The sequence below is a fragment of the Necator americanus genome, chromosome V (genome assembly GCF_031761385.1).
Source record: "Necator americanus strain Aroian chromosome V, whole genome shotgun sequence".
NCBI lineage: Eukaryota > Metazoa > Nematoda > Chromadorea > Rhabditida > Ancylostomatidae > Necator > Necator americanus.
In genome coordinates, this window is record NC_087375.1 from 13,609,377 (window position 1) to 13,624,460 (window position 15,084).

General features: G+C 37.5%; 2 protein-coding genes across 2 annotated transcripts; both read right to left on the minus strand.

Annotated features, from left to right (window-relative positions):
- Positions 1-1,393: 1,393 nt before the first annotated feature.
- On the minus strand, positions 1,394-2,595 carry RB195_013777 (uncharacterized protein; the record flags this gene model as incomplete). Its single annotated transcript, XM_064203763.1, has 3 exons — positions 1,394-1,513; positions 1,612-1,736; positions 2,475-2,595. 3 exons carry the CDS (start codon positions 2,593-2,595, stop codon positions 1,394-1,396), a joined length of 366 nt encoding a protein of 121 aa, XP_064059644.1.
- An 11,815-nt stretch (positions 2,596-14,410) lies between these two features.
- On the minus strand, positions 14,411-14,680 carry RB195_013778 (uncharacterized protein; the record flags this gene model as incomplete). The annotated part of the gene is made up of 1 exon (XM_064203764.1): positions 14,411-14,680. The coding sequence occupies one exon, from the start codon at positions 14,678-14,680 to the stop codon at positions 14,411-14,413; it is 270 nt and encodes an 89-aa protein (XP_064059645.1).
- Between the last annotated feature and the right edge of the window lie 404 nt (positions 14,681-15,084).

The window sequence follows — 15,084 nt, forward strand, 5'->3', positions numbered from 1 at the left end:
TCCCATTATTCAAACCAAATCAGTCGAAAAGAGCAAATAGAAATTAGTATCTCAAAGGAAAAAAAACGTGGTGCGACTAAAACTGAGCCGGACCGCCAGAACTTAATCAAAATGGCTCGACGAATCTTATTTACTTCACATAAATCTCTAAAGGAGTTAGAATGCGTTTTAAAAACCTGGAACTGCCAGCACCCCAAAAAAGAAGATTTCCTAATTGTTTTCTGAATAGTTGTGAACAAACACGCCACAACAAAGAAAAAGTTTCGTATCATTAAGGTCAGCGGCAGCGGGTTCTCAACTACGACTTCTCATTTTTAAAGATTTCTTCTAACAACATCCCTGCTTCATTCTGACGTAAAGTTTGTATGACGTGACATTAAACTCATTGAGTCGCGTAGCGCATCACAATGGATGTCACTCAGTTTCATTCCGTAAAATGAATGTGTCAAGCGCTGGCCGACAATTCTGTCCGCGTTTTTTGGTCTGTCAAGTCTAGGCGCCTTCACAGAAACGAAGGTTCGGAAAAGTTGGGTAGTGATCGTCTCCTGCTTGTGCCCAAAACAAGTCCAACATGAATATTTTCGCACCTCATAAATTAAGACGTTTCCGAAACATGACACTAATCTCCTGTTCCTTTTTACTACAAATATTGATATTATATATTCATATATAATACATATATAATGTTATATTATATATATAACATTACATATTCACACAAAAATTTTAGTCGACCATTTTCGTTAGCTTTCTTTTGAGTTTTTCCGAAATGATTTCCATCAGTTCAGTTTTGTGTGGAAAAACCTAGTTCCTTTGTTCGGATCTCCTTTCACCTGTACCTTTTAAGTCTTTCCTTTTAAATTTTATTTTTTTCTTCTAAATAATCTAAATACCTTCGCCCCCGTTCATGGTAAATCATGGACATCTATCACGCTGATTAATGTTTAGCCGAAGAATCTCCTTTTAATCACTCGAATAAATTACTACCACCAAAAGTCTTCTAAGAATAGTACCTGGAGCAAGAAAGAAGTATCCTTTCTCACTACTATTCATTAGAAAAACTCCCTTTCAAGCTTTAGTTTTCTAAAAATTCACAACAAAACAACAATGAAACATTTATTGACGCATCAGAGACCATGTGTTCCCTTCTTCTAGAAAAAAGTGCTCTGCACATTTGCAGAGCATAGAGATCATCGCTTGAAATTCGTCTCATACATATTGTACTAGCAAATCGCTAATAGAGTGAAAATGTTAGAGATTTTCCAGCACTCTCATGAGATCTTCCGAAAAATCGAAAACAAAAAAAAAAAGAATGAGATCTTAACTGGACAATGTTATGAGAGCACATGAAAAGAAGAAGAGATGTATGAGAAACGCTCATTTATTCATTCATTCATACGTTCATCCAACTGTATGGATTACGTGCACGTTTGTCGAACATTGTGTACAGCCATGAATATGGATTTCTTGGTTGACGATACACGTCATCGGAAAAATGAAGCGCACGTTTGTCCTGAAAGGAGTCGATAGTTCAGATAGTATTTTTCCTTAATTTCAAAAAAAAAATACCCCACAACAAACAACAATGGTTACGGAAAATAACAACAGTACCTTTTCCATAGCCATCCAACTGTATGGATTTCGTGATCTTTTCCCTTCACTGACCATCCAGGAGTAGGGATTTCGTGCACGTTTCTCTTGACTCATCCATGAGTAGGGATTTCTAGAATGCACTCCTGAAAAGATGGGTACGTCTTCTAGCTGGGAAACAAAGAAGAAATTAATTCAAAAATTTTTGAAATTTTAAAAGATGGGTACGTCTTCTAGCTGGGAAACAAAGAAGAAATTAATTCAAAAATTTTTGAAATTTTATCTAAGGAAATGAAATATTAATGTTTAGATGCAAATACTTCCAAGAATATGGCAATTCAACGATGTTGATTCCCTTTCATATTGTTTTCCCTGGAAGTATAATAGTTCACAGAAATATTACAGAATTAACTTGTGAATAGCAAAAGAAACGAATCAGGACGTTAATCGGAATTAGAATAGGGATCTCACAAAAAAAGCCAGCTGCTAGAATTGTAGCTGGTAAAACGTAGTTTTAGGAATATTAATTCCTAGTATTAAAATTGAACTACGTCGATTATTCCGGAAAGTTGAACTTGAAAACATTCATATTCCCATTATTCATCCCAACCTTTGAATATATCTAACTTCCCAATAGATATTCTGATTTTGATTGTGGATCTACATATGAACAGAATGAACCAAAAACCGTCTAGTTCTACATCCAAAGATTTCCGCACGGGACTATGCAGGATGTTTCCCCCGAAAATGATCGCCGAAACTGCTCGTGCGTCCACTTTTTAGGTCGTGACATTGAAAGTAACTGTTTTTTTCCCGGGATTTATCTTTTTAAAGGAATTCTCTGTCATTATATGGATTTCCATCACGAATTCAGAATCCCTTACGTTTTTCCTCGTTGATATCTATTGCGTTCTCGTCTTCATTGGTTCCTTGGATTTCGTTGACAGCGTCAGCTGATATAGTATACACTAGTAGGAGTACGAAAAGAAACGATAACGATGACATCGACCTGAAATCCAACACAGTTGCAGATTTCTTCAGAAGAACAGAAAAAGAAATTACATATGAGAACTCAGGAGAATGCTGGATGAATCCTATGCGGAAAAGTGGTTGTCATAAAAACAAAGTACATAAAATATGCTAATAAGAAATCGATGGATACGAGATTCGAAGAAAATTAAGTATGGAACCCTACTCGATGCAGGCGAAGAAGTATAAAGATGTGGAAAAATTCTAATATTCTACTCTAGAATATAGAAAATGCGAATAAACAGCCATGTTGAGACAACAAAAAACGATGGTCCTGGCAAGAAAGCAATGTTCATTATGAAAGTAGCACAAAGTGGAAATAAGTTCATTTTTCGATCGAAGACTGTACTACGTCTTACGAAGACGAGAAAAGAAATTGAAAAGCGTGAACGACCTTTAAGGGCCCATCCAGACACAATAAGCAAGAAATAGCTCTCATTTTAAGTTATTAGTACACTTTTCTTAATGCGTTGCTAGAAAGTTCATTCACAAAAAGAAATAACAGTCACCAATAATGGAAAGAAGGGCATTCGTTCTGGAAAAAAAAAGAAGAATGAAAGCTATGAAATAAAGGATGAAAAGTTTTATAACTAGAAGTGTTGCGGTGCTTCCAGAAACTAACAATGGTGAAGTAAAAAGTGCTTCTTTTGTGGTGAATTCGTGGCTAAATCTGCCGTTGATACAAAAAGTATGCAAGTTTATTTCCTCCTGCAATTAAGAAAAATAGCTTTGAAAAGTTCATCGCAAGTGTTTCTTAAAGTTATCCGAGATTCCCTCACCGCTGAGGAAAGATATGACGGACGCTAGATCTTCTAGTCGTCCATTTTGAAAGCGATCGTCCTAATCAATCATAGTAATCCCAGTTTGAAGATGATTTTTACTGAATAACTCGAAGAAGCCTTAGAGTTGAAATCCAAAGGGGTTCATTTCAATAATTATACTGCAGACGTGAAAAATTAGAAGATGGCTAACACTATTATTTATTCAAAGATTTATACTTCTGAAATAGACTGCATGCAATAGGTTCTTTATAGTTCAGAAATAGCAAACCAATCCAAACTTCATGTATGAACGGAACGAAAACCTTCCTGAAATTGCCCGGGATAATCGCCGGAATAAACCCATCCTCTACAATCTTTGCTCCAACGCTGCTTACGCAAATAAGCATTTATTTATGGAAGGTGGATTTAGTGCAGACAGATATTTTTTGAATTCTGGATTTATGTTCAGTCGGCTTTCAAACTATTCAAAACAATTAGCATTTTAAATGACTATCGATCTCTTCTCTGGGAAATTTGTCCACGACACACTCATACAGGAAAGCGTTCTCTGTTCTAGTTCTTCCAAGGGCCTTAAACTTCCGCAACATTTCGGCTGTGTAAATCTTGCAATTCATCCATGCAGGATACCACGGTGCGAGCGTAATTATCATGCGAGCCTACAGTATTCGCAAATTGCAATGCAATTTGTAATAAATAATACATAATAACATTTGCAATGCAATTACACATTTTTCATCAATCCTGTGAAGATTCTTGAAACTAATACTTTAACTCCTTGGATCATCGGAATTTAAAAGGTGAGTATTAGCCTCGTGAACTCGGCCTCAAGATTCCACTAATGGTGACTGATTTATATGCAAAGAATAAAAGAGTAGATAAAAGTAAATATATTTACAGTATATCATAGCTTGAAGTAAATATTTCATAGGAACAATGTCAATTCGTTATGATTCTGCATAGATGGAGTCCGCCTATTGCGCAAACGAAGATGAATCAGATTCCGATGTCAACTAATACGTATATAATCGCTTTGAGATGAGCTAAGAATGAGTCCGAAGTTTTTAACGCGATTCCGTCCATCACTCAAAGCATGGCTTAAATTCCAACGTGGAATTCGTCAGTAATCCCTAAAATAACAGACTGCGGTGGCTGCGAAAAAAGAACGCCATTTTCTGCTTCCAAGGATATATTCTGGCATAGGAACTCTGTGATTCGAGAGAGATCCCAGCACGATTCTCCTGATGTGATCTTCTAGGCGGATGCGTCGAATTTAGTTGGTCATCAAGTTAAGGAGATCTATGGCCAATGTCCAGCGTGCGTTGGGACTCTCTTAAACAGGAGGTCGTAGGAAGGAAGCGGGAACAAGTGGTAGGTCATAAGAGATCGTGCACGACATTTGTCTTTGAAATGTAATCGTGTAACATTCAAATAGAAAAAAAAAACCAATGAGAATAGCGGCTTTTGCCCCATTGGCACGTTTCAGTGCACCAAACAGGCGTTCAGGTCACTTTTTCTAGGGGTCACTTTTCTTTCTCTTTCTTCTTTCTTCTTCACCAGTGTCCTACAACGATATCCTGTAGTTCTGTAGAACAACATCGAATACTTAGCGCGTGACATTTCGACTACAACAATATGGACTTGGACCGTACTGATTCCTTCCACCGAAAGCGTACCAAAGGAAAAAATTCTATGTTGTTTAAAAGCGTTTCCGTCCAAAAAAATACCTATTCGGAAACATGCATTCCTTTGAAACGTTGCTATTAATGATGTTAGTTTCTTGTGACTTCTCTCTTTCCAGAAATTTCAAGCAACTGCATTATGTAATAGCAGAGAAGGAACCAACGATATGTGATACGTAGATATAACATTGGTTACTGTATCCACTAGCCATTTGTCACGAGTTTAGCATCCCTGATATCAATACTACGTAAACAACAACGTATGATGAAGAACAAGCTGCTCCCACGTGTGACAGTGCGTCGTTCTGGATTCTTCAAACAAGAAAGATAGTTGTTAGGATTGATTCGGGTGATCAAGAAGAATAGAAAACAGTAGAATTCGTCAAACACATCGCTAGAGCTTTATTTCTTCTTGATATGACAGAGAATTGGTATGTTACTTCCTTACTTAAAGCTTCAATCAACCCCTGAAAAACGATGAATCGCTTGGAATCTAATGATGCACTATTTGGTATGGTAAGAACAAGACAGATACCCAAAGCATTCACTCAGCATATTTCTGCTGGGACCATTTCTCGCAACCATAGTAGAGGAGCGCGCCCTAATTTCTTCGGGATTTCCTCGAGAACGATTTCAAAACAAGTATCACAGTATACGGTGGATTAGCACCAACAAAGATAATTGAAAATATATATCCAGAAACTACTGTAAGAATTCGCAGAATTCAGCTGAACTGAAAGGACTGGAGGATAACGTGAATGGTTCAAAGAACTGGAGAAGTATGAAGGAAAGACGATATCTGAGACGAGGAAGTGCAATAGACTTTAAATACCGCGAGCATAGGATCATATGTCCAAAATCTCACGAGAGGAAGTTTGTACTCCTCTGCTTCCTACAGAAAACTCGCGCAAACTCGTCTGAGTTTATTTTGCGACGAAAAAAATGACGTAAGCGCTGTCGTCGGTTACAACACGGTCGGCCCACGTGCTATTACAAATTACGTCATAGAGTTGAGCTATCTATCTCTCGCTGGTAAACACCAATGTGAGTAAAATTTCCTTAAATCATGTGGCCCAAGAAGTCTGAGGGGTTCAAATTGTTTAGATCCTCTCACAGCGGTCTACTCATCGATCATTGCTTTTGTCTCAGAAAGCCTAGAATTTCAAAAGCACCTCTAACGTGCCTTCTCCAATGCTTATTTCTTCAAAAAAAAATCCTAGACGAAAAATTTCGAATAAAAATGAAAAATGAAAATAGAGTGAAACTCATCCAAGGTAAAAATTCCGTAGGTAAGCGAAACGGTAAAGTAAGTACAAGTGAATCTAGGGATTCTGTGACTGTCTGTGTACCTCACGTTAGTACCGTTATAATCTTACGAGGCCAACTTACACTATAATCGCTTCAACTAGGTCCTCACTACTTGGTGTTAATGTGCAGAAACAGAATTTTTATGCATTAAGAGTTATGGGAAGTTTAGAACGAATGTGGACATAAATCTGTAATCCATTATCTCTCGTATAATCCTATAATGGTGCCGTAATACTTTAAATAGCTCGAGCGAATTGTTTTTTGTTCCAATTCCAAACATCATGCTGTGATTAAGATGTCTGAATCTTCTTTTTTTTAAGTTGAACTTTTTACATTTACTCTTTTAAGCTGTTTAAAAATTGATAAGCAAAATTTTGAAAATTAACGCGATGATATAACGGAATAACGAAAACAAAATATAAGTTGTAATAATAACTTCAACTAATTAAAATATGCACACCAACAAAAGTAAAGTATGGAATTGAGCCCGTTAGCGTTCTTTTCTGTGATTTCCGCTCACCTACCAATTCTATATGCTTATTTTTTATTTTGTGTCTGTTGAAATGTGAAAAAGTTATGATTCGAAAATTTCCCTGATAAAGTTTTCAGCAGAATTTCTTCCTTCAAAATGGTTAACATGTATTGATCGCTCGTTTGCACCTTTGTGGTCTAAATTTAATCCACCATAAAAAATACAAAAAGTGAATGTTTTTGTCTCATTCATGTGTTTGAAAACAAAAAAAAAGTAAATAAAAGAGCAACGAAATAATAGTGATAAAAAAATTTATGGCAAATAGAAAAAAGAGGAAAGAAGTGTTTTAAATAGACGAACAAGAGATCACTTCAGAGAGTTTATGGCGGGAAAATCTTAAGATTAGTGCAATTCAACAGCAAAAAGTACTGTAATGTTCGTTCGTACCTATTTTTGCTGTGATCCCACGTTCAGTAAATCGAGTGACTAGCCGAATACATAACAATTTTCTTTTCTATCTAAAAAAAAATCCGATGGCGGAAAATTCATGATCACTGGCATTGACAAAACCACCAATCTTCATCGTTCGCGTTAATATAAAGTCTTCTAGAGAGATGAGATATTTTTATTATTTTATTATTTTTTTCTCACCTCGCTCATCGTACAATCTTCTAGCACATTCTTAAATTACTTTGGCAAATGTTGACTTCCGAGTTCCCCAATTTTGAGAAATGTACAGATATGGTACAAAACAAGAGCGACTGCCCCTACTGAATCAAATCCTACTGCTACGGTAGTACTCAGAGAAACAAAATGACAGAAATATGCAAAAGATAGGAAATAACAGTAGCGACATTATTTGTAATATTTATTTGTAGAATTGCTTATTTGTATCGACGCTTTCTTCCATTTTTTTACCCGAAAATTCAAGCATATATGAAAGATTTTACGGTTTTCCCTAAACGCGCCAGTTCTATATTTGGAGAACAATCAAACTTGATTTTACATCTATGTTTCTTTCAAACCTCTACAATTTGAAAACATTATTCAAAGTATGAGTTTCCTCCGTTTTCAACTACTAGCAAAGAATTGATGTGCTAGCATGAAATGACGTGAATATCACTATCGTAGGGATAAAAATAACGTCCTACGTCAGATCGCGTAAACTGTTGGCTACTATTGTATTTGATCAGCCGCTCGCACGTGTGTCCCCTCTTTTGAAGGATGTTAGCAGCATCATAGATGACATGCTGGGAAATAGACATGCGAAGGAGCCGTAGAAACTCATTCTACCGCATTGGGGCTCCCGCGCACCAATGCGGCGCAGTGGAACCCCCCGTCACTCCCCACTCTATAGCTTTCCGACGTCGGAGCACCATTCCGACCCCGTGGGACCCGTCTCACGCCATTTTACAACTGTCTGGCTCCGGGGCACGAATTCGACGGCGTAGGACCCGTCTCACCCAATTTTACCTCGTTGAGGCTCCTGCGCACCAAAGGGACGCCTGGGTATCCGTCTGCCTCTCTTTTCGGAATTTCCTGAGTGAGACACACATACACAGGCGCACACGCAAGACAGAATAAGCTTGTTATTATATAGAATGTTAGTTTGCAAATGTGGAAGCATACATTCACATAAAAGTTTATCTACCCTCGATATGACGGGAACTAACTTGCCTTATCAAGGTCAACATACATACTATAAACCTTCGGGCAATGGTGAAAAGGTAGAGTGCTCGCCTATCAGGTGCATGGCGATGGTTCGACGCCTCACTAGCGCAGAGTTTTACATCATTATGGAGTATTTTCGTGACACACACATACATACACACACACTCACACAGACTAAGCGCGTCACAATATATCAAAACTTTTCTAACAAAAGCCAGAAAAATGAGGCAGAACGGCTGCGAGACGAGAAGAATTGAGGTTTGTTCGTTTTCTGTTCGTTCCATGGAAAAGACTCTATGATTTAGTTTGATTCGTTTGAGAACACTTAAGCTTTAACGACTATCTATAGATCATTTTTAGTGTGATTTTTGTGAATTGGTGGGATTGTGTAAAAGTCTATGTGGGTTTTTTTCATATGTGGTCTTTTTTTTTAAATGCAAATAGGTCTATAAGTTACTCCAAACAGTATAAAATAACAACGAAAAAAAGATTTGCCGTCAAACATTTGCTGATCATTTGCCGTATTTTGAATGACTAGTATGTAACGCTTCACATTTTTGGAATTTTCATTTTTAATATTATTTTGCATTTCCTGATTGGTTCACTTTTCGCCATTCTTCCCTTCATAAGCGTACTCATTTTTCGCACAAACAGAGAAAAGAACAGAAAAACTTTCCACCATGGTAAGGTCAATATTTATTACCTAAAATTAGTAAGAAAAGTCATATCAAAACATGTTAGAAAATAGTGCCTTACGAAGCAGCTTAAGGTTTTCGAATAATCGTAAGCCGCTAGATTGGCAAATTCTACTACTTTGATTCACAAAGAGAATCAGTCAGTAAGAACATTTAAGCTGCACTCATGGGAAAGTTCTCAGATAATGGAACACCATTGTTCAGATTTCACAGTAGAAAAAGAAGGAACCCAAAAAAGGGAAAAATATACCGTGAGAAAATATAGAGTTACTGGAATATAACGTTACGTATAGATAACTAATCCTCAATGTCCAAATCCAAATTGTACAACCGCAGCTAGATTTCTTTTAAAAGAAAAAAAAACCTATTTACGATGTTGGACAAACAAATAACGGTGACACGATTGACATGTGAGCGGAGAAAACGAATTACTGAAGATGTGTGACAGCCATAAAATTGCGTGCTTATTTTCAGGTTGAGAAAGTTTGTTTTCAGGATCAGCTACGTGCGAATGCGAACGTGAACGAAAAATGATGCGATACGAGACGAGGACATATGGTTTGTTGCATGAGAACAGCTGGCTGTGAAGCGAACAGCGGAAGAGTGAAATCCTGGAAAAAGCGCTGAGCACTTGAACTTTGAGAGAATAGATGTTCTATTCTTGTCCTGTCGCAAAAGAAATAGTTTCACGGAATAGAAGTGAAGAAAAAAGTGTGCATGGTAGAATGAAAAAATGAATTGAAGTTATGAATGCGAATGAAGGAAAAAAAACTATTACCTAGATGAGTTATCGGTAAAAAGGGAAAAAATCCGAATATGAATACGTCAGTTGAACACGAATGCAACGCCTGGCCTTCCTGCCTTTCTTATTTCTGTTTATGTATCCTCTTTTCATTTTTGGTTTATTTTGGCAAGCCGTGGAGTGTAGTGAATAAATGAATAAATAACAGAATTCACAAAAGAGAAGAAGTGAAAAGAAGCACAAAAGAAAGGCGAGGAGGTAAAGTAAAAAGGAAGAAGAACGGAACAATCGTATGGGAATAGAAAATATCTGTAGTAGCTCTAACTGATTAAGCATAGGAATGTGGTCAAAAAAGCAAAAATAATTTAAAAAATGAAAAAAATAAGAGAAGGGAAAACACGACCACATATCCATGCAGCACAGGCGAAGAAATTAAAAGTTTAAAACACACACATGCAGGGTGGGGAGGCAGATGTAAGGGAAGTAACCAGTAAAAAGAAAATTGAGGAAAAAACTATAAAAAGAAAGTCGAGAAGAAAAATTAAGTATACGGAAGTTAGCATGACCATCCGGATGCATCACAGACTTGGGTTGGTTCATTCACAAGTAAGTTATTGTGACCGCGAAATTCCCTCCCACTTCCGCTAAAACTTTCCGAGAACAAAGATCAGGAGTCCATGAGGGCTCACAATGATGAGTTGTTTTTGACATAACAACTACAATTTAGCACAAATCCAGAAATGTAGCGCGTTACTCCTGGTCTCGTTTTCCTCTACATTCTCAGTATGAGCCTACCCTTGGAAACTCCAATTCTTAACCTTGAGTTCTCACCAGATAAAGAGACGTCAAATTTGTGAAATAGAATAGTTATTTTTAAAAAATTGGCGGGTGGGGCGCACTCGGTACGAGGTCCGCTGTGGCCACAAGGTCGATGTTTCGAAACTGCCCTTAGTGCCAACCGAGCCGTTCATTCATACGGAGTCGATGAATTGGTACTAGACTCGTCTGGGAGGTAAAAAAAAACGCTGACTTGACACATCGGCTGATCCCCGCGAGTCATAGCATAGGCTATGCGAGGGTTTTGCAGTGAAACGTGTCGGCGCATTCCTGGCGGATTGATACGTCAGTGACTCTATCCGTCTCAGTAAGAAATATTATTAGAAGTGGGAATCACTTACGACGAAGTGCGTCCTCAGATTACTGTGGAAAGAGCTGAACACATCTAAGCGTATTCTTCTTAAAATTGCTTTACATTCTATGGATAAACAAATTAGGAAAATTCCTTAAGAAATACAAGTGCAGATGTTTAAGACGTTTCTTAGAATCTCAAGTGTAGAGACTAAAAACTAAAAACTGTAAAACTTTATTCCACAGGCTATGAAACTACCCGAGCTAAATATTTTTCTTGCTAGAACAAACACACAAAAATCCTATCCCATTTATCCTCAAGCTTATTCAGATTCAACTGCACCTTTTTCGTTTCTTGACTGAATAAAATGCACTATCCTCTCGCGAAACCCACCTAGAGGGCGAACACGCTAATTATGCTAAAGGGGGTAAGTGGTGCAGATTAGCTAATGCTTTTAGAGAGGATTAGGGAACCAAAGAATGTTCTAGGTCCTTCACAAGGTGAGAAAATAGCAGCAGGTACGCAAGGCAGCGTTCGAGTGTACGCATTAGCATACGTACGAGCTACATAATCCGTATAAGCTATATAGCCTTCTTAAAAAATGTGTAGCATCCTCTAAAAGGCTCACGAAAATTAATGAGAAGCTTAAAATACCGAGCAAACAGTAATAAATGTTTGAGAGACCTTAATCTAGCGGGATTATCCGCGAGTATTAGTTCAGCTGTCGAGGAAACGCTGCACTTGAACTGATACGTCGTGTTGAAGTGAAACGAAAGGATCAACGCGTAATTTTTATTGCAATTTTAGACGGAGAATTATTACTTACTTACTCGATTACTCGAGCAAGTTCTGGAAAATGAACAAACACCAGAGTTCCGTGACGAATCATAAGCCTATGGAAAACAACGTTTCCTCTCAACAAATCCGATAAATTTTAGTTCTATGCGAAATAGCATGTTTCTTTTCTAAATAATGGATAAAGGATAAAGTGCACCGCGTTAATCAATCCGCTCAGGACTCGCCATCATGTTCACTTCAATTCAAAATCGAATTTATTTTTTGTCCCTTTATTGCACTTTTTTTAAATTTCGATTTTAATTTAAATCATCGTGTGAAGTTTACGTAAGCGTGTCAAGCGTTAAAAAAAGCGCTGCACATGGCGTCTTAGCTTAGCACGAAGGCGGTTTCGAACCATCGATGGATTGTGCAGTCGCAGCGGATTCTCCTACTGACTGCGTTACTCTCTCCTCTAATTCTTAGACAAATCTTTTCATGAACAGACAACATTGTTGAAATGATCCTACTTTTTGAACATTCTCTACTTTTCTATTTTCCTATTTCCTACTTTTTTATTTCTATTTCTATTCTTATTCCGCAGTTTTTATTTCTCTCCAAGGAGAAAGTTCATATACTTCTTAGAAGAAAGTACGGAGTATTTTCCCTGCAACCGACATTTTACTTCATATTCAAAAACAAAAAGGAAATAAAGGGATAGATTTTTTACATTTTGTAAAAACCTATTTTATATCTACTTTCTTATTGTTTTGAGCAGTTGAGAGCCCAATCATCATACAACCAGACACAACCGGACATCATACAACAAGACAGTCCGAGCTATTCCAGGCTCTGGGACTTCTCGGGATCATTTCTCGCAATAATATTCTAATCTCAAAATTTTGGCATCGGTTCTAATTTTGTAATTTCCGATAAAGTTATGAACAAAACTTAACTCTTAAACCACACGAAAAAAACTATAAAAAAGTTCTTTTTCTTACTTTCATGTTTTACAAATTTTTGCTACCTTTCTATGCTGCTAACCAGTTTTTAATTTTTTCCTCGTTTCAATTCCTACAGGAATTTCTATCTAGTTCTATTCAAGAATTAATAATCCGTTCTGGATTCTGTATTTTTCTAGCGTAGTATTTATGGTGTTTAGCATAAAGTTCTTAGAAACAGACATGAATCGTAAAATATGAACTCATCTTTTAGCGGATTTTAAGTCCATATGCACCCGAAAACATCACTGTTTACGTGGAATTCCGTATGCGCGTAAATGAATAACCACGTGAGTACAACAGTTCTCGAAGGAATTTCGTTTTACGTCTCTATATATTATTATTCGAGGAAAATATAGAATTTGTATTCAATCACGAGAACGTCCTCTTCTTTGAGGCCGTTAAGGGATTTCCAAGGGCGGCGATGATTGCGTAAGCGAACTAACGGATTGGAACGAAGGAACAGCGATTTCTGATCGACGGGAATAGAAACGAAAAAATGGGACAATTATAATAGAAAATAACGCTTTGAGCATGCAGGAGACTAGAGAAATGTTCTCTTTGAAATCCTAAGAATAGAATCTTCCCGAGAAAAAGCCCTGCCACACAATTAACTGTGGTATCATTGAGAAAAATGAGCCTCTAATTCTGTGCTCAGTTTGGTGTAAAAATGTTGTCCATTTCCTGCGCAATATTGTAAAATTTTATCTCAAAGAATAATCCGCGAAACTTCTACGGGACCATCCCGGAAAACTGAACTTCTTCGAAGTCACTGAAAATTTTCTCCATTTCAAATGCTTCATCACACATTTCCTTGCCAAGACTCATAAGTGACGGTAGTTTGCTTCATGCTGCCTGTTAAATCAGAGGGTTAATCGGCAGTTGCACTGTACATAATTATTACGTAGTAGTGACCTTAGCATTTTTAATGTATACGATTTTTTCAACTCAGATACATGCTAGATAACATGCAGGAGTATTCACACTATTTTCATTTATAGTCAGGTGCAACTCAAATTATGAGAACCAAACCTTTCCTGTTTGTCCGGCTATGAAATCGTTTATTTGAAATACGTTCGCTACGAGATCATTTTTCTACATAGAGTTTGAAACACTCTGGAAAAGGAAAACATAAAAATTGTAGATAGACGTTAAACACGAACTAAATTTCAGATATCGACAATTTCAAAATTTTCTTTATAGGAGTTTATCCTTCTACACACAGTTCTGTTCAAGCTATCAGAGCAAATCGCATACCTTGTGGTGTACCAGGTGAATGAATGAATAAATAAATAACGAGAGAAACTGTCTTCACTGAAATGGCAGCGCAAATCCAGTGCTATTGTATTATGTACTAGTATGAAGACAATATATTGGGTTGTAATAAAATAATGAAAGTAATGAGACATTGCCAAAAATCACCAGTTTTCTGTAAAATACGCGAGCTTTGAGTTGAACTATTCTGGGAGAATATGCCGGAACTTTCCATGACCAATGTTTAAAAGGGAGATCGTGTTCTGCGTAGAAAAAAACTGTGATCAAAAAGGAGGAGAATTCGAAAGACGGGAATTCGAAAGATCATCTTGTACGAGCACTTGGAAGCTCTCATCACATGCGAGGTGGCCAACAACGCCACTGCACTGGATCCGGTCACCAATAGCCATTCCACTGTATCCCGCTGGTTCACTCGCTTCGCCTCGAAAGATACGATCCTGAAAGTTCAGGATCGCCTTTGCCGATCGTCTTGGCAGAGTTCTACTACGAGCTGCTGTCAGGAAAAGATCAAGGGTCAAGGCCGTCATCTTCATGCGTCAGCTCCACAAGCTGCTCGACTCTATCCAGGAAAATCAGCGGCGAAGGACTCAAGTTGCCACCCTTCACGACAAGGTGCTCACATGGCTACGACAACTCGCATGGCTGGGAGACTCTATCCCTCCCACCTTATACGACTGATAGAGCCCCCTCTGATCAGCATTTTCTTCATACTTCCGTATTACATATTTCCGAGCTCTGAAAAACTTCATAAGAGGAGAATGATACTAGAACTTTGATGAACTCAAATCTTAGCTTGAATAGCTGTCCTTTAATTTTTGAGCGAAGGGTATCCGTTTCCTCCTTAAACGATATGCGCGAGTGGTAAATGTTGAGAATAAATTGTCGAATTAACTTGCTTCTGTAAAAAATAAGTAAACGAAATTGAAAGTGACAAATG